Genomic DNA, 17998 nt, shown 5'->3' with positions numbered 1-17998 from the left:
GTTTCTACGAACGAAGAGGCAGGCCGGCCTGCCGGCCGGCCATGGCTGGTGGGTGACACTTGACCCGACGACGACAATAGTCTTTGTCTGAAGAGCCCCATTCGTGTTCGAGAAGCGCTGGTCCATTCCGGGCAGCTTTGCCAAAAGAAAAAAAAAAATGAAATGAAAAGAAATGAGGTTGAAACAAGGTGTAGTACCAGTCCAGGGCTGGGGGTTCAGGACGAGCACGAGCACGGGAAGCCCGTCGTCTCGTGGTAGCCAATCAAGCGTGTTATGATCGCGGGTAGATGAGACGGAGAAATAAAATCGAGAATCGATAGGGGCTGCGGCTACGGCTGCAGCTGAGAGCGAGAGCGAGAGAGAGCGAGACCATGTCGTTTGATGCGATGTTCTGTTTGGCGCGGGTGAGATGAAGAAGCGAGGCGAGACGGGGTGAGGAGGGCCCCATCCATTGATTCATTCCATGCCATTGCATTCCGTTCCGTTCCACTCAATGTGGGGTGGATATGGCTTCACAGCCATCGGGACTCGTTCGGACGGGGGGAACAGAGACCAGGGAACCAGGCGCTTATCATTGGATGAGAGAACATGGCTGAAGAGAGAGAGATAATGCCGAAGCGCGCTTATACAAGTACAAGCCACCCACGCGCATTCCGAAACTCATGCCATACGGAGTAGTCCCAGCCAATATGAGCCCAGCGAATAAATACAAATAAAAAAACCAATTTCGTACTTCCCATTCATCCTTAGGTACACTCAAGATGCTCTTTGCTCCCTTCCTCCGATGCTTCCGCTGCAGAGCGCCTAATCAATCAATCAACCAACCAATCAATCAGTAGAAGAGGACAGTCACGTTCAGGTCATATCATGTACAAGAAAGTCTATTGATTCCGAGGTTACGCGGGTATCAAGCATAACGCCGATATCTACGTCCTCGGTGAATCGCTCTCGATGCTCATCTCACTCACCCTCTCGAAAAAAATGCAGGACCTTCTATCCGTTTGCTATGTACAGGAAAGCCAGCCGAAGCACACGTAGTCTCGTCTCATGTCGTCGCACCCGGATATGCGCTCATCTACGCTCTACGCCGACCCTCCAGCCGCCAAAACTCCATGCCCGCCCACCTTGCAAACCTCGCCTTTCCGCCAAGTGACTTCATCGCTTGCAGCCGGACCCTTCACAGTTTCCCGCCAGGCGTCTCATCCGGGACCGTCTTCCCCGGCATCTGCTCCGGGATCTTGCCCTCGACCACGGCCAGGGGCCCGAGGTCCGCCACATTGGAATCGCCTCCGTTTAACAGCGCAATACTGCTGATGACATCGCTCGGCTCCAGCAAGTGCCAATGCGCCAGTGTCATCTTACTGCTCGCGCCCACCGTCACGGTAAAGACGTGATTGGGGTCCAGCGCACTGCCGTTCAAAGCACGGAACATGTCTTCATCCGTAAAGTCGTCGCCCAGACACAGCGTGAACTCGGGAGGCTCGCCGATCTCGTGGCCGTAGGAGCTAACGAGTCGCTTGGCAATTTCGCCCTTGTTGATAAAGGTAGGGCGGACCTCGAGATTGGCCTTGCCGGTCATCACCTCGACGTCCCAGGTCTTGCCAACCGTCTTCTCGAGCTCCTTCTGGCACTCGCGGGCCATGTAGGCGCCGAGCTCGGGATCGGAGGGCCGGTAGTGCCAAGTGAGGGCGCAGCGCTTGCGTTCGATGAACGAGCCTGTCTTGTTAGCGAAACACCAGCGATGGCGGTAGGATACGTACCTGGGGTCTTGTCGGTATACTTCTGGAAGCATTCGAACACCTCCTTCTGCCAGCCCATATCAAAGTTCTCGGCAAGATTCTCCCACTCCTCCTTGCCGGGGTGCCGCATAAAGCTGCCATGCTCTGCACTGAAACCCAGTTCCGGGATGTGACCGAGTTGACGGTTCAAGAACTCCTGGTCTCGGCCACTAATGATCCAAACCGCATTTCGGTGATCAGACGCAAGAGCCTTCAAGGTGCGCATGAGTCGGCTTCCGGGAATGGCATCGGCTGGGTCCTTCACGATCGGGGTCAAGGTACCGTCGTAATCGAACATGAAGAGACGCTTGTTCGCAGATCGATACTGCGTCAGAAGAGCGGCCTTGTCGAGGATCGGGGTGGAAATGACGGATTTCGTCGATCCCAGCACAGCGAGAAGGCGCTTGATGAAGGCATGGATCCACGTCTGGTTGGTCCGCGTGGTGACGTGATGGTAGAGACTGGAGTGCATCGCAAGCTTCTCGTCTTCACTCATCGTCAGAGCGTGGTTGATGGACCGTGCCACGCCCGAGAGATCCCAGGGATTGATATGAATGGCTTTCTTCAAACTCGACGCGGTTCCCGAGAATTCGGAGATGATCAGGGGTCCATGGAGGTCGCGTTGGCAGACGACATATTCCAGACTGGTTGTGTTCATCCCATCGCGTACACTGGTGATGAGGCCCGTGTCAGCTGCTCGGAGCAGAGAGAGGTACTCTTCTTGCGACAGGTATTGTGGGTAGTGCTGTACCGGCGAGAACGACAGTGATCCGTAGGTGCCATTGATCTTGGCAACGAGATCCGCGACCTTGTTGGCGATCTTGTTGCCCGAGTCTTCCTTCTCCTCCTCGACGCTGGTCGGGCTGGTCACCTGGATCAAGACCACCTTGTCGACCCACTCCGGGTACATTTCGAGGAATTTCTCAAAGGCCATCAACTTCTGCGCAACACCCCGCACGCTGTCCAATCGATCCCGACCAACAATGATCTTCTTCCCCTTGTACATGTCTCTCAACTGTGTCACGTGCTGATCGATGGTGCTCCCATCGAAAGCCAGCTCCTCCACCGCAGCCGCATCGATGCCAATGGGAAAGACTCCAACTGTGACCTTGGTGCCGTACGCCTCCACGCCCGAGATGTCCGAGGGGAATCCCAGGATCCGGGTACAGCACGATACGAAATGCCGGGAGTAGCTGTGAGATTGGAAGCCGATCAGGTTCGCTCCCAAAACACCCTCCAGGACGTCCTTCCGCCGGGGCAAACACCGCAAGAATTCGCTACTGGGAAACGGAATGTGCAGGAAGAAGGCAATGTAGATGTGCGGGACCTTCTGGCGGAGCATACTAGGGAGGAGGAGCAGGTGATAATCGTGAATCATGACGATATCGCCGGGCTTGTAGACTTCCAGGATCCGGTTGGCGAATTTCTGGTTCATCCGGTAGTAATCAGCCCACGTCTGGCGCTCTGCCTGGCCATTGGTCGGCTCGTGCTGCTTGTAGTGGAAGAGGGTGTAGATTTCGTGCTCGGCAAAGCGTCTCCAGCGCGACTGGTCCTTCAAGCATATGTCTCCATCTGCAGATTCCTCGTTGTCATCGTTCAACCAGACAGGCAGAGTGCGGCAATTCTTATCGTGGGCGAGCTGCCACTCCAGACACGCACGGCCTTCTTTGGTTACCCGGATGCCCTCTTGCACCACAGGCTCAGCAGGCCGCACGGAACCATCGAGGGGGATCGGAGCCGAGCTCTTGTTGAGGGGGGGGATCTTCAAGGCCGTGGTGGTCGCGGGAGGGGTATCAGGCGGGGTCAGCTCTTCTAGCTCCTCGATCTCCCCTGTCCAGCCCACCAGGGTGTGATTCCACGAAGTCCTGTCGGAGGAGAGGTAGGAGAAGGAGTCGAAGAGGGCCGATGTGCCGCGCCGAGATTGCATCGCCTGTAGTGAGCGTCAGCACAGCAAAACACAGCACAGCTTTCTGTTGCTTCCGAGATGGACTCACCCAATCCTGCCCTTTTCGGTACGTGAGGCCATAAGGGATACAGAAGGTGGTCGAGATAACACTCCCACTCAGGTTCAAGGTCGGATTGGCAGCCCGCGGGTCCATCTCCGACGAGGACTTTCTTCGCGCCTGTCCCGAAGTCGAATCCTCTTGGTTGGACTTCGCGCCCGAAGCCGCCGATGGCGAATGTGCCATGTTCTCTCGCCACTTATGAACGTCGCGGGGGAAGTAGGAGGCTTGTTCGAGGTCTTCGGCACTGTAGGGTGAGGGTATGTATTCGCCCAGTTGGAAGCCAGGCGTGACGGGGATGTCAGTCACGGACGGCCGCAGACCTGGGTGGAGGGAGTGCTGGCGATCTCGAAGCCGCGGACGGGGAGCTTCTGGGAGTGATGCGCCCTCTAGGAGGATGGGAATTTTCTGCGACATGGTGAGCTGGGATTGGGAGTGTGGATGGGGATGGGGATGGGGATGGAATTGGAGTTGGAGTTGGAGAGGGATCGGTTCCAAGTAGTTGAATGGAGGTGGGAGGTGAAGAGTGATGCAAGAGAGCGAGTGAGGGAGAGAAGGAGATGCGACCAAACGGCAACGCTTCTTCAGCGTGAGTAGAGAGATGGAACAGGGGTCGATGGGATCTGGATCTCCTGCTGCTGCTGCTGCTGCTGCTGCTGCTGCTGCTGCTGCTGCTGCTGCTTCTTGTGGTCTTCTCCTTCTCTCCGACGTGAATAGGGACGGGGACGGGGACGGGGACGGGGACGGAGACGGGAACAACACGAAACAAGGAAAGTGACAGTGACGAAGAGAAGCGAATGGGAAGGAAGATGGGAAGGTGAACTGCACCAGGGAACGGAAGGAAAAGCATCCAATCCTACCGGACGTGACGTGACACAAGTGAGGTGAGACCGATCACTCTGACCTATCCAGGAAGCTGCCAGCCACCACAACACTGAATAAACCGGTAGAGGAGGTACGGAGGTACGTAGGTACGGAGGTAGGTACGGAGGTAGGTACGGAGGTCGAGGCAGGAGGAAAGCAACCGCGACCGACAGCGATCGACCGACGCCGAAACAATCCGCCACGTAATTGTCACGAAGAATCGATTGTCTGCGTAAAACAAGTTCCGACCAACAATTTGTGGTGGTGCTGGCTGATGAGCTGTGCCGGTACTGTAGAGGGATGAGGTTTGTTCGTCCCCAGCGGGAAGAAATACTCGTCGTACGTCAGCAGGAATCCGTCGCCCGTCGTTTCATGCCCAATTATTCCCTTCCCCCTCCCCCCACTTCGCGCCCCCCACTCTCCCCCCCTCCCCCCCACCTACCAGCTACGTACGTAGTACTACCCGGTACCGGTACCTACTACGTACGTACGTAATCGTCGGCTCGCTTAGGTGGGCCTCCTTTCATCCTTTCAGTCTTAGTCGGCATAAGCGATTGCGGATCGGAAGCGAATGCGGATTTTTTCGAATATGTTAGAAATTCTTTAATACTATAGCATTTATTATTACAATTAAGAAATATTTACATGAATAATTAATCGTCTATTATATCGTCTTCCGAAACATTTAAAATCGTATTATCCGATAAAATATCTGACCATCGATCATTATTTTTATTAGAATTTGATTCGTCTTTTATCTTACGCAACGAATCGTTTGAATCTCTATTACTATCAAAATTAAAGCTATCGCTATCGATATTAATACTAAGAAAAGGAATAATATTTTGCTTTAAAAAAGGGTCTCCGATAGTATCGGTTATAATTATTAAATTATTATCATCGAAAAAAAGTTCAAGTTGAGAAAGAGTTGGTCGAGGAATACTTTTTTTACGAAGCCGCAAAATTTGACGTTGAAGAAGTTGTTGCATCTACTAAATCTCTTTCGAATCGAGAATTAAAATAAGTATTAAATCGTCGTTTTTAATAATTAAACTTGCAGCGTTTTCGTATAATCTTTTTACGCTCGCGCTTAGCTTTGCGTAAATCGATTCCTTTACGATATTTAGCATTTTTGTTTTAAATTTTATCGGTGATTCATTATTATTTTGCACTAAATTCAGAAAAAAATTCAGCTTGCTGCTTAACAGCAAGCTTTTCATCGATTTAAAATATCAAACTATCGGTATATAAACGCGTTTTCGGCTTATAATTAATAAAATACAATTGAATTATACGATTGTGAATTAAAAAGTAATATTTTAAGTTGTATTTTGTATATAATAACTAGTAATAAAAGAAAAATCCGCATTCGCTTCCGATCCGCAATCGCTTATGCCGACTAAGACTGAAAGGATGAAAGGAGGCCCACCTAAGCGAGCCGACGATTAGTAGTACAATACAACCTACCGTACAGTACTTAGTGCGTAGACTGGGCAAACTGAAAGCAAGACAAGGATACGTAGCCCCCTCCTCCCCCCCCACTCCCCACTCCCCACTCCCCTCTCCTCCTCCTCCCCTCCCCACGAAAATCTTCCAGCGCCGAGCTCGGCTTACAAGACATTGTGTTGCACTCCCGTATATCATCTTCACCATCATCATCTTCATCATCATCAACATTCCCTTTCCGTAAACCATCCCATCTCATCTCTCCCTACCTTCTTGACAGAGGGAAAAAAAACAGATATCAACAAACCAGGGCAGCAAAAAAAACACACCTGACCCAGATCCAGCAGGTTACCACCACCCCCCCCATCCATCCACCTTCTCAAAAACAAAACAAAGTGCAAAATCATTCCGCTGCATATCGCCGCTTTCCTACTCCTTCGACAACTACGACGTACAATCAGCAAAAGATGGCCCGCTCCCCACGGGGATAGACTGATCCCTGCCGGACGCAAATCCCCGTCCAAATTCAAGCAAGATCAATATCGATAGCGATAGCGATCATCTTGATTGTCCCGAGTGCGGAGGAGGTACCCTGCCCTGATTACGTAAACAGTAGTAGTTTATACCGCTTTCACGGGATCGATTAAAGCGTCATGAGGCCATAAGGCAGAAACAGGCACACACGCATTAGACAGCCACTCGGACGCCGAACCTCCGACGGAGCTAATCTCAACCGGGTATAGCCTACATCATTCCTGCATTACTACTCCGTAAACGATTGACTAACAAACGCGCTCATAGAATCGGCTAAGTCGCTAAACTCCGATACTTTATATAAAAATTCGAGTTCGAATCGAATTTAAAGTTTCGCTCGTGATTGATTTGATTCGAATATCACGTGCGAGGCTCGTTAAGCGGCCGCTAGCTTCGGCTAACTAATCCTTTATTCTTTTAACCAAGGCCTGCTTGCTAGCACCGTATAGTAACAAAAAGAAAGTTAAAAGCGGAAGTTTGAAGAGCCTTACGTGCATGCTCGAATCAACACGTGACGTAACAATAAACGTAAAGCTTTTTCAATATAAGTAGTAGTTTATTTCGAAATTAATACACGTTATCGATAAAAAGCTAAAATAGCTTATAATCAGCTAAATTAAATAAATAAAAATAAAAGTAACGTAAAAGAAGTCGAGCGCACGTGCTTGGTATTATAAAAAGCTAAAAATAGTTTTCATTTCGTTGAATTTGCTTTAAGTCAAACGGCAAAAGAAGTAGCGGGAAAAGTGGCGAGAGAGGTGGCGGAAAAGGTGGCGGAAGAAGTGGCGAAGGAGGCTGTGTTATGCGTGTATGCCTGTTTCTGCCTTATGGCCTCATGACGCTTTAATCGATCCCGCTTTCACGAGCTCGGAAAGATGGGATGTCCAACTCGAGATGCGTCTTTGCCGACGCACCACCTTTTCAATCCCATCAGATGCATGTCAACATGAAAGTATCGAGATTTCAGGGGGCAAAACCATGAGAGCAGAGAGGTAACCCATAAATTGATATTAATGCAGCAGCCGAACATTAGTGACTCCGTATACAGACCGACATACTCCCGCTCGTCATTTCAGTCATCCATCCAGAGGCCAAAGCCTGGACCAGGCCATCTTTCTCATCACGTGTGTCTTTCTTCTCTATCCGATGCTCAACCCTTCCATTATCTCATGATATTGGCGTCCAGGTACAGCCCATCTACAAGTTTCCCATCAAGGCCACAGCAGCGGCGGCGCCGAACAGGAGCCCCATGCCGAGAGCGCCCGCCTGCATCGAGCCGGCGCCTCCGGTGACCGTGGCCGGGGGGTTGGTCGGAGACGGGGCCGACGACAAATCGACGCTGGTGTTGTTGGGGTTCAGGACGCTGAGGGGAGGCGCGTTAGCGACGTGGGAGTGGAAAGGGGAACAAGACAGGAGATCATAGCAACCATGGGGAAGAAGGGCCACGAGGGTAGGGGAAAGCTCACCTGTCAATGACGTGCACCACGCCACCGGCAATCAGCACGTCGGAAATGGTAACTCTCGCCGAGTTGACGAACACGGCACCGTCGACGACCGTGATGGTCAGGTTGGCGCCGTTGACAGTCGGAAGGGTGGTGTTGCTGAGGAGGCTGCTGTAGCCGACGGTGCCTTGCACAACGTGGTACGTCAGGATTGACGAGACGACGTCGGTGGACAGGTTGCCGGATACGGCGGAAAATGCCTCGTTGGAGGGCGCAAAGATCGTGACGTCGGAGAGGCTGTCGACGGTCGAGACGAGGTTGGTGGCGGTAAGGGCAGCGGCGAGAGAGGTCAGCTCCAGCGTGGTGGCGGTTTCGGAGGCGGGGAGGGGGATGGTGAGGAGGCCATTGATGACGTGGATGACGCCGCCGTCGAATTCGACGTCCTGGGGATGTTAGCTAGGGGTGAGACAGGTGGGAGAAGAGAAAGGTGGAAGGTCGTGAGGCGGGAAGAGGGCGCGTAGCACCCGAAAGGATCGCCATGCTGAGCGACAGAACTTACAGCCGTGGTGACATTGCTATCTGATAAGAGCCCCGAAAAGATACTCGCAGTAATCCCTCTCAACCTCGCGTCGACGACCTGTCCGCCCGTCACATTCGCAAAGCTCGAGTTCGTTAGCAGCGTCGGCAAGAACTGAGGCGTGTTCGTGAACGCCGAAGCCTTGTAGGTGCCATTCAGGACGTGGTAGGTGAGCAAGGCGCCGACAAGATCAGGCCTGGCCGCAGCGGAAGCTCCCTCCGGGGATTTCAAGAAAGCGTCGAGGGCGTCGTTGCTGGGCGCGAGAATGGTGATGTTTTGTGCGGAGCCGAGAGTGTTCACGAGGTTGGGCTGCGTAGCGAGGAGAGCTGGGAAGTGTTAGGTGGGGTTGCGGTAGTGGAAGGGAGAGCGGTAGCGGGGGAGGGAGATGGAATACGTGCCATTGAGGGAAGAGAGGGTGGAGTTCTGTTCAGCGAGGACTTCGATCAGGCTGTCAGCTGCGGCGACGGCTGCGAGCGCGCCGGGCAGGAGGTGCTTGAGTTGCATGATGAATGAAGACTGGGTCCGGGTCGAGGATCGAGGGTCGAGGGTCAAGGATCAAGATACGGACGGGGTCAGCGATGGATGCAGGTTGTCGTGCTTGCAAATTGTTGAGCGTGGACGAGAGAGGGGGAGGGGGAGTTGTTGGAGATGGAGGGGGAGGTTGAACTTGAATGGGATGGATGGAGGGAAGGATGGAACGGGGTGGGAGGGGAAGAAGGAATATAAGGTCGTTGGTCCCCCGCCTGCAGGCTAGGGAAGTGAGACTACTCAGACTAGACTCCCTTGTTTGTACCTTCCGTTTAGGCTTTTTCCTTGATCTATTGTTGTCTTCGTCTCTTACGCTCAGCTCGTGCTTAGTACATACTACGTAAGTATACAGAGTATATTACATATCCAAGTTGTATTACTCATCTTACTCACTGCCCAGGTCCCCAAGTGATGCGGCACCAATCAAGCGTCCTCGTCTGTCTCCTTGGCGAAGATGTACAGGCATATGCTGACACGCTATTCCATGCCACGCCATCTCCCCCCTAGCATCTCGTGCTTGCAGCTTGGAGCAACTAGAGCAGCTTGAGCCTTTGAAGGTCTAGGGAGAAAGTTACTTAGAGGTTAGAGTATCCCTTCCCATGCATGCGATCATCACGCCCCCACCGGGGATCTGGCGATGCAGGCGATGCAGGCGAGAAGTCGTTCATCTTCAGATCTGCCCGCCGCGGGGGATCCTGGCTCGACGCTCGCTTGGCGGGTAGGCTAGCTGCTTGCGGATTGCAGCGCGGGAACCCCGCATTCGGGCGCTGGAGCTGGGCTGACGCTTCGATAAGTAGTAGTCGGTAAGTACGTAGTACGTCGTCAGTACGTGACTGCTGACGAGTTTGGGGGGTTGGCAGGAAGGAGCGACGGGCTGGGTGTCCGTACGTACACCTCGAAATCCTCTGCATGTACGGTACGGTACGGTACGGTACGGGAGCGGTGCGTAGCAGTACCGAACACTATTTATAGAATAAAATAGAATACGCAGGATAGAATAGAATATAGATCGCTAATTTCTCTTGGAAATTTGCTGGCTGGCTCGATATTACTGCTACGTAATTCGAGATTGGACGAGCTACGTAGTACGTAGTACGTAGGTAGTACGTACCGGGACCCTAGAGAGTTCGTGGAAGGAAGCATCCATCTCGATCACGGCAGACGTCTTGACTTCCTCCTGGACTGGCACCAAGAAAGTAGTATATAGACTTTTTCGTCGCCTCGCACACGGGTGGGCTCCTGCTTGCGGAGGGGTCCTGTTTTTGCTGGTGAGCGTACGCAGGGAGACGTCTTATCTGTCGGAAACAGTTCTGAAATCGACCCTCCGTGCCGGTGGGAGACCTCTGGTCAGCGAGAGGCACAGGTGAAAAAAGCCGGAAAAGCAGCCGGGTTCACGAGCGGGTTGCCCACCCATCGAGACCCGCGAATCTTCACCCTCGTCTGTCTGAAACCGGCAGGATGGGGACTAGTTGTCGGCAGGTCCGGTTAGGGAGAACTTTTTTAGATTAAGATATTTATATATATACTGCGTATATATGTATATATGTATACATACATATATATATATAAATAAGAACAAATATACTAACTATACATCGCACATCTATCAGCTCTATATCAACGAACAATTTCTCTTGACGAGCACCAATATCCTGCCCCGCGGTCCAAGCGTTCAACGTCGGTAGACGTACCGGTAGACGTGCCTCCGCTCGCTTAACTATCGACGTGGGCAGACCTCCCGTCACCACACCAAAGTCTGGGCCCGGCACTGAAACAATCCATTCTGCTTCTCCTTCGCAAAACTCTCCACTATATCCCGCAGAACCACCTCCGCATTTCCAAGCGCACGCCGTATCCAACCGACTGGCGACGCGGTCAGCAGCGAAAGCGGTATTCCGTCAGCTAGATATCCACAAGCCTATCTACCTTATCTATGCAAGCCGCGACAGTCAACTGAAGTGAGAAGGATACCTGCCCCGTTCAACTGAACGCGTCCATCCGTCGCACAAGGAGAGAAGAGAAGACAGCACAGCCTCAGAGATTTACATTTTTTCATACGTATAGAGATGACCGGTCTTGTCTTGTACTTGGGCATCACGTGGGTACCTCAGCTTACGTAGCTGGTGATGGGATGACGGATGAGTCGGTCATCACGGTCTTGGAACCTCGACCTTTTTTTTTAACGCAAATACAAGTCTTCTCGAGAGGGAGAGGGCTTCCTAGTCTCTGTCTCTCTGGATCCCCAGGTTGCTGGTCATCCCGCGTGTGTTTTGCTCTGCATATACATATATGTGTGTGTGGGGACTGGGATGGGATTCTCGGTGGATGCAGAAGGAAGAGAAAAATTCGAGAGAAGTGTCTGGAAGGTTAGCAGAGGTTGAAACCTCTGCGGTGTCGGGTTCAAACGGAGAGCATATCGGAGAAGGCTTCTTCGCCGAGCCAGCCGGAACCGAGATCGATACCCAAAAACAACATCGGCATTAGCGGTGCACAACGTCCAAGAATCTCAATCTCTACCGAGGCCTCTCCATTTATGTATTGAGATACACAGAAGTTCGTGAAGAACCTGGTGGCAGCCCGATATCATACATACAGAATCCTACAGACAGCAAAAATCACAGCGGGAGAGACAGCCGCCTATCCCGGCCATCATCTTTCTCCGCACCCCCCATCTCACTCGTCTCAAAGTCAACCGCCCACCGACTCTCCTTCTCGATAACCATCCGGCCACATTCCGAGCGCGGCGCCGCGCGGCAGCCGCGTTCGTGTCCGGCGACCACAACGGCATGATGCTCCGTGTGATCCCACCGCGTGGCCGGGCACTGCATCCAACTGCTTCCCTCCCGGCCTCGTCTCTCTGAGGGAGTCAGCCGACGTGGATCCCCCCTCGCGCGTTTGCCCCGATCCGGATCCGGAGGCAACCAGGTGCGCATCCCGCAGCCGCTGTTACCCGGGCTCGACTTCCGCGCCGATGCAGGCGCCCTGTGATGCGCACGCAAGGCTCTCGTGAACGGGCGCAGGCAGGGCGCGGTGGCTGCGATGATGGCGCCGCTGAGCTCGATCTGCATGTAGGTGACGGTCAAGACGCCCTTGGTATTTGAGTCCGGGGAGTTGAGGGCGGCCGGGATGCTGACGAGGTGGAGTATCGCGGGGACGATGATCCTGTGCCGGCAGAGATTGGCAAGGTGATTGTGGAGGCGCAGGCGGCCGGAGGAGGTAAGGAGGGACTTACAGGAGGCGCAACCCAAAGGCGAAATCGACCATCGCCTTCTTTTTGAGGGAGAGCCGCAGGCTGCTGATCATGGAGGTGGAGATTGAGAAGAGGCATATCTCGGTGGTGATGTCCATGCCTGCAATGGCTTGCCAGCGAGAGAACTACAGTCATGTACATGTATATATCAGGAAACGTTCTAGCAGAGTAGGTGGGTGGGTGGTTGGGTGGGATCATGAATAACTTACCAAGTTAGGACATGCCTGCCGCGAAACCAGGTACGGGTGGGCAATATCGCAGCGAACCGCAACCATCAGGACCGAGATTATCATGAACAGCGTGGATACGGCCAGGATGGCGTTTGAAGCTATCTTGTGACCTCTGTCAGGTGATAGCAGGGTAAACAACAGCGCCACCGAGCACTTGGTCGTCCAGAGGGTGACGAGGTATAGAATCTCGCTGATGTAGATTGCCTATCTCATGAGCTAACTTTCCCAAACCAAGATGGAGCCAGCGGAAAGGGGACTTACCATCTCCGCCTGCACCCAGGAGCTGAAGGGGATGTCGTCGATGGCTTTGCCGAATCCGTGGGAGACGGAGAAAAAGACCGCGCTTGCTTGCAGAACCGAGAACACCTGGATTGCAGTCTGTCAGCAGCCAGGAGCGAAGCCGAGATCGCACGAGAGAAAGCTTACCATGGCGGTCGCGGCGGCAAAGTCGGCTGCCGATCGAATTCCTCTTGAGATGGAAACACGGATGAGGATTGAGACGAGAGCAAGCGCCAGGCCTAGCGCCGCTGCTAGCACCACAACACCACCTTGGTCTGAAGCAGAGACGATAGCCAGTGGAGCCGACCGTCCGGGGAGAAGCTCTCTGCTCCCATTAAAAGCCATAGCTGGCTTTTGCCAGCTTCCTGAGATCCTCTAGACCCTTGAGCGTGATGAGAGCCCGGAGACACCCAAATGTGATCTTGGGGTTGGGACCGTGGATTTGAGACGTGAGTGCAGACTCGTGGATTTCAAATTCTCAAGGTATGGCTCTGAGGTATGGCGGAGCAGAACACGTGAGAGGACGTTTTGGTATCACGCTGCCCGAACTGAGCAGTACACTCTGACTTGGAGGTGGGTTTGCGAGTTGCCAAGGTCGTTGAAGAGCACTCGGGGATGGATCGAATCTAGGTGATTACTCATAGCGTTGGGCAACATGATATCCTCGAGGTGAATTCAAACGCTAGGTGGTACGGAAACACTGCTTAGGCACACAGGGTGAAGCGAGGCCGGCTTTGGCTGCCTTTGGAGTCGGCAGGTCAGTCTCTTTCGATGCAACCACCCGCGTACTTTTGCGCCAGCTGTTTTCATGGCTCTCAACTTTGACCTTTCCTACATGTTGCATTCTCTCACATTTCTCATTTTCGATCTTGTCCTCGGTGCGAAACCATTTCGCCGGGTCGCCGACCTGCCGGTCTGAGTACTAGCTGTGTCCATACTCTCATGAGCATTCTTGGATGACCACGTCAACAAACCAGTCAGCCCATCATGGATCTCGAACACCGCAAGAGCGAAAATCATGCAATTCGCAATAGGCGCTATGAGCCCCTCCACGACGGCTTCGAACCACTCTCCCTTCCCCATGGAGGTACGCAGAAAGACGAGATGAGGAGATGCGGAGGCTGGGCAAAACACAACAGCTCAACGTGTGACCTAGTGCTACCGTGACACACACCAGATCGAATCAGAGCCAACTCAACTGCCGGCATAGCGCAACTTCCGTTCCATCTCTACTCTGGGCTTTGCTTGCACGTTGTCAATGAGCACGTGGGGAATCGCCTTGATGTGGGCACAAGCGAATCGGAGAATTCTGGGAAAATGTCCTGGCAGAAACGAACAGGACGCGCTTCTTTGGTCTCTTCAACGGAGGTAGTGCAGGTTTATCATAGGGGTACCCACCTGGTTGTTTGAGCAGGTTACACGTTTGTGTCCGCGAGCATCGCTGAGATGGCTCCCATGTAAGACACCACGTATTGCAAGTATAAAATTGTCGATTGGCTCGAACACACAAGGCTCCGCCGAGTGGTGGTCAGCATCATGGGTCTCGCAGCTTGTGCCTCGCAGCTACCAGAAGCTCCGTAGCTCCCTTGTCGGCAAGTCAATATGCGTCGGGCACGTGCGCTATCCACTGAAAGTAGACAGGCTGCTGCTGCTCTGGGATGGCAGACTGGTCTCGCCTCGCCGCGTTGACCTTCCTGGTAGAGACCATGATCCAAGTTCTGTTTGTCCTCAACATCGACGGGGATGTCTTCGAGAGGTGGCATGGAACCCTTCTTGTGATTGTTATCGTTGGATTCTGCATCTGCTTCATCACCGTCCTCGCTAATTAGTGTCTTCCACCGGTGAAGGGGCTTGTTGTTGCTAATTTACGTGCTCGGCTTTTTCGACGCTTACGTTTTACTGTGGATCTTGGCGTGAGGCTTGGCCCCCAGAAATTCGCTAAAGGCTTTGTTCACCGAGTATATGAATCTGGGATAATAGGAACCCGCAAGGAGTGTCCTTCATGGGAAGCCTCCTTTCTCTGATCTTCCGCCGCCTTCGTCATGATCCTATGCCGTTACGCCGTGTATGTGCAATATACTCAGCTGTTACCTCCCATATTCAGCGACTCGGCTCCCTCAAGACATCTCTGGGGGGAGAAAGTCCCCAGACACAGTTTTAGATTCCCGATATATTATTCCACCGCCGGACCAGCGTTGATGCAGTGGTCCCTCAGCCATGCGGGTATCTCTGTCAACACTTGTGCCGTGTGCTTCATCCTCGTGGTCTGGCGATGTGCATTCTTCCCCACGACTCAGAAAGTTACACCAGCGACAATGAACTGGCACGTCGTAATGTTTCGTGGAGCGATGCTGTTCCTGGTGATATTGCTTCCGATAACAGATCTATGAGACCGAACGTTCTGGCTTATAGAATAGCACATCTAGCGCCAAGAGCAAGTGATCATCCGACAGTCACAACTCGGACTCCCGAATTCCTACCTGAATCTTGAATCAGCATCGTAACCGCGAGCAGCACACTTGTTTACTTGAAACCAGATACTTATGTACCGCCGATTGTACCACATAATGCCTTTTTAGATCCATTCATTCAACGCGGATGCCTGCCTCTACTAGCGTAGCAGCAAGCATTCTGCCATTATTCAGTATCTTACCTTACCTTGATCCCAATGCGATTCTTTTACCCCTGAACATCCTCGCGGCTTTTCACAACTCTCTGTACACCCACAACGGCCATACGGTGTCCTTGTACCCGCACTATTGCGGTTGGAACTGAACGTTGCAAGAGCGCTGGAACGTTGTGAAACTTCAGTAACTTTGGTAACCTTTGTAACTTGGACTTGGAATTGCAAACACGTGAACGCCAATAGAGCTAAGCGAGATTGGCTGCTGTGCGAGCAGCATGTCAGACCATAGGTGTGGTAGCACAGCACAAGCGACCTACTAAGGTCAGACCATGTGGTTGTCTGTTTGCAACTCCGTTCGTCCCTCAGGAGTTATATAGGTAGCTAGCTACCTTTCCACTCAGTCAGAGGTATGCAAAACTAACCGATTACACTCATACCAAAGAATACGTATCCAGTACTTGCATTGCATCACAACCCCTGTGATACCATTAGTTGCTGTGTGGTTAGCGACGAGAGACATGGCTGTCTCAACCGGTCTCGCCTTGTGGACGGTGCTCCTGTCGTCGCTTTCCCTGAAACTCGGCATCCTGGCCTACAATGTGTTCTTTCACCCCTTGCGCAACTTTCCAGGACCGCTGGCTGCGAGGGCTACGTCCTAGTGGAAGACCTACGTCGAGGTCGTTACTCAGGAATCAATGACTGATGTTCTGGCACGGTTACACAAGCAGTATGGTGAGTATCCAGGTTTCTTCACTCTGCCAGAGCTTGAACTGATAGAGCCAGGTGATGTAATTCGTATAGCACCAAACGAGGTACGAGTCGATGCTGGGTAAAGCTCCGCGAATGCATTTACTGACTGACTGCTGTGACAGCTTCACTTCTCCAATCCTTCAGCATACCATGACATCTACAACGCCTCCGCAAGATGGGACAAGGATCGGCTACTATACGAGTCTTTCGGTGAAGACCATTCCTCCTTCGGGCTTCTGACCTACGCTGAATCGAAGCAAAGGAAAGACGTGCTCCAGCCTCTCTTTTCTCGCAGAGCCATCCTTAACTTGCAGGGCCTCGTCAGACGAAATGCGAGTACTTAGAAACAGACACTGGCCAATCCAGAATACTGACTCGACTAGGTTGATCAACTTACCGAGCTCCTCGAGAAGAACAATGCATCCGGCAAATCAGCAGACCTCTTATTCGCCTTCCGATGTTTCACAGTCGACACTGTGCAAGAGTTCTGCTTTGGGAAATCTGTCCACGCCATGGAGGAAGCCGATTTCCGGGCTCCTCTCGTGACAGCCATGGATGCAGCCCTCCCGACCTTCTTCATCTTCAAGAACTTTCCACTATTCCGCAAGACACTGCTTTCCCTTCCGCCTTGGTTGGCTGTCAGAGCATCACCGAAGACCGCCGGTCTGATACATCTTCAAGAAATCATCGGCAAGCAAGTCCGGGATGTGGTAAGCGACCCATCCAGCCTCCAAGACGCACCTCACCCAACCATCTACCACCGACTCTTGGATCCAGGGGCACACAGAGGCTTTCCCGTCCCAAGTGCAACGTACCTGTGTGAAGAGGCCCTGACGATGGTATTCGCTGGTGGTCTGACCGTGGCCGATAGCCTCATGACCGGCCATTTCCACATCCTGAATCAGCATACTCTATACGAGAAGCTCCGAGCCGAAGTTCTGACTGTTTGGCCAAACATCGATCGCCCACCTTCCTTCGAGGCCTTCGAAACCCTCCCCCTCCTGACAGCCACCATCAAAGAATCGCTCCGCGTATCACCCGGAGTCTCTTCGCCACTGCTCCGAGTCGTTCCGACCAAGGGCGCAAACATCTCAGGGGTATCAATCCCAGGCGGCACCGTCGTTGGCATGGCCGCCCCTTTCGTCCATCAATCCGATGCAATTTTCGCCTCGCCATCGACATTCGATCCATGCCGCTGGCTTGCTACCGATACTAAGAACCTGGATAAAAATCTCGTGGCGTTCAGTCGGGGACCACGAAGCTGTTTTGGAGTCAACTTGGCATGGTGTGAGCTGTACATTGCCTTCGCTACTATGTTGAGACGCTTTGAGATGAGCCTTGATGGTAAAACGGAGGAGGACTTGAAGTGGAGAGACTGCTTCACGCCGTATTATCCTGGGAGACACTTGATGGTTTGGTGCAAGCCTGCTTCTGCCTAGGTAAATCAAAAACTGGCGAATCGATGGTTTACAAATGTTTATTCCGAGATGGAGCGGAAGTGTACTCTGTCTCCCTCCAAATATATATATATAAATAATATAGCCAAGAATCAGCTTCATTAATTTCGCATCATGAACCGTGGACATACCTTCCTCTAGAGTTCAAAAACTTGTTTCCTGTGAAAAAAAAAAGCATAAATCAATATTAGTGTTGAATTTGGACTGTTAACAACAATTGTCACCATACCGTCC

The 17998-nt window shown here is 52.5% G+C and overlaps 5 protein-coding genes across 5 annotated transcripts; 2 read left to right on the top strand and 3 right to left on the bottom strand.

The window, feature by feature from the left end:
- Positions 1–1177: 1177 nt before the first annotated feature.
- On the bottom strand, positions 1178–4198 carry L3040_003864 (uncharacterized protein; the record flags this gene model as incomplete). Its single annotated transcript, XM_007294960.1, has 3 exons — positions 1178–1716; positions 1761–3708; positions 3773–4198. The coding sequence occupies 3 exons, from the start codon at positions 4196–4198 to the stop codon at positions 1178–1180; spliced, it is 2913 nt and encodes a 970-aa protein (XP_007295022.1).
- Positions 4199–7603: 3405 nt separating this feature from the next.
- L3040_003863 (uncharacterized protein) lies at positions 7604–8048 on the top strand (the record flags this gene model as incomplete). The annotated part of the gene is made up of 3 exons (XM_066156571.1): positions 7604–7617; positions 7674–7749; positions 7812–8048. The coding sequence occupies 3 exons, from the start codon at positions 7604–7606 to the stop codon at positions 8046–8048; spliced, it is 327 nt and encodes a 108-aa protein (XP_066012151.1).
- A 39-nt stretch (positions 8049–8087) lies between these two features.
- On the bottom strand, positions 8088–9148 carry L3040_003862 (uncharacterized protein; the record flags this gene model as incomplete). The annotated part of the gene is made up of 3 exons (XM_066156570.1): positions 8088–8510; positions 8627–8970; positions 9043–9148. 3 exons carry the CDS (start codon positions 9146–9148, stop codon positions 8088–8090), a joined length of 873 nt encoding a protein of 290 aa, XP_066012150.1.
- Positions 9149–11787: 2639 nt separating this feature from the next.
- L3040_003861 (uncharacterized protein) lies at positions 11788–13276 on the bottom strand (the record flags this gene model as incomplete). Its single annotated transcript, XM_007294961.2, has 5 exons — positions 11788–12334; positions 12405–12547; positions 12632–12856; positions 12914–13018; positions 13079–13276. The coding sequence occupies 5 exons, from the start codon at positions 13274–13276 to the stop codon at positions 11788–11790; spliced, it is 1218 nt and encodes a 405-aa protein (XP_007295023.2).
- A 2799-nt stretch (positions 13277–16075) lies between these two features.
- Positions 16076–17746, top strand: L3040_003860 (uncharacterized protein; the record flags this gene model as incomplete). Its single annotated transcript, XM_066156569.1, has 6 exons — positions 16076–16156; positions 16217–16289; positions 16341–16369; positions 16430–16517; positions 16570–16643; positions 16691–17746. 6 exons carry the CDS (start codon positions 16076–16078, stop codon positions 17744–17746), a joined length of 1401 nt encoding a protein of 466 aa, XP_066012149.1.
- Positions 17747–17998: the final 252 nt, after the last annotated feature.

This window comes from Drepanopeziza brunnea (genome assembly GCF_022702325.1).
Source record: "Drepanopeziza brunnea f. sp. 'multigermtubi' strain 214-2 chromosome Unknown ctg5, whole genome shotgun sequence".
Classification (NCBI taxonomy): domain Eukaryota; kingdom Fungi; phylum Ascomycota; class Leotiomycetes; order Helotiales; family Drepanopezizaceae; genus Drepanopeziza; species Drepanopeziza brunnea.
The sequence above is the reverse complement of the archived record's forward strand: the minus strand, read 5'-3'. Positions and strand labels throughout refer to the sequence as shown.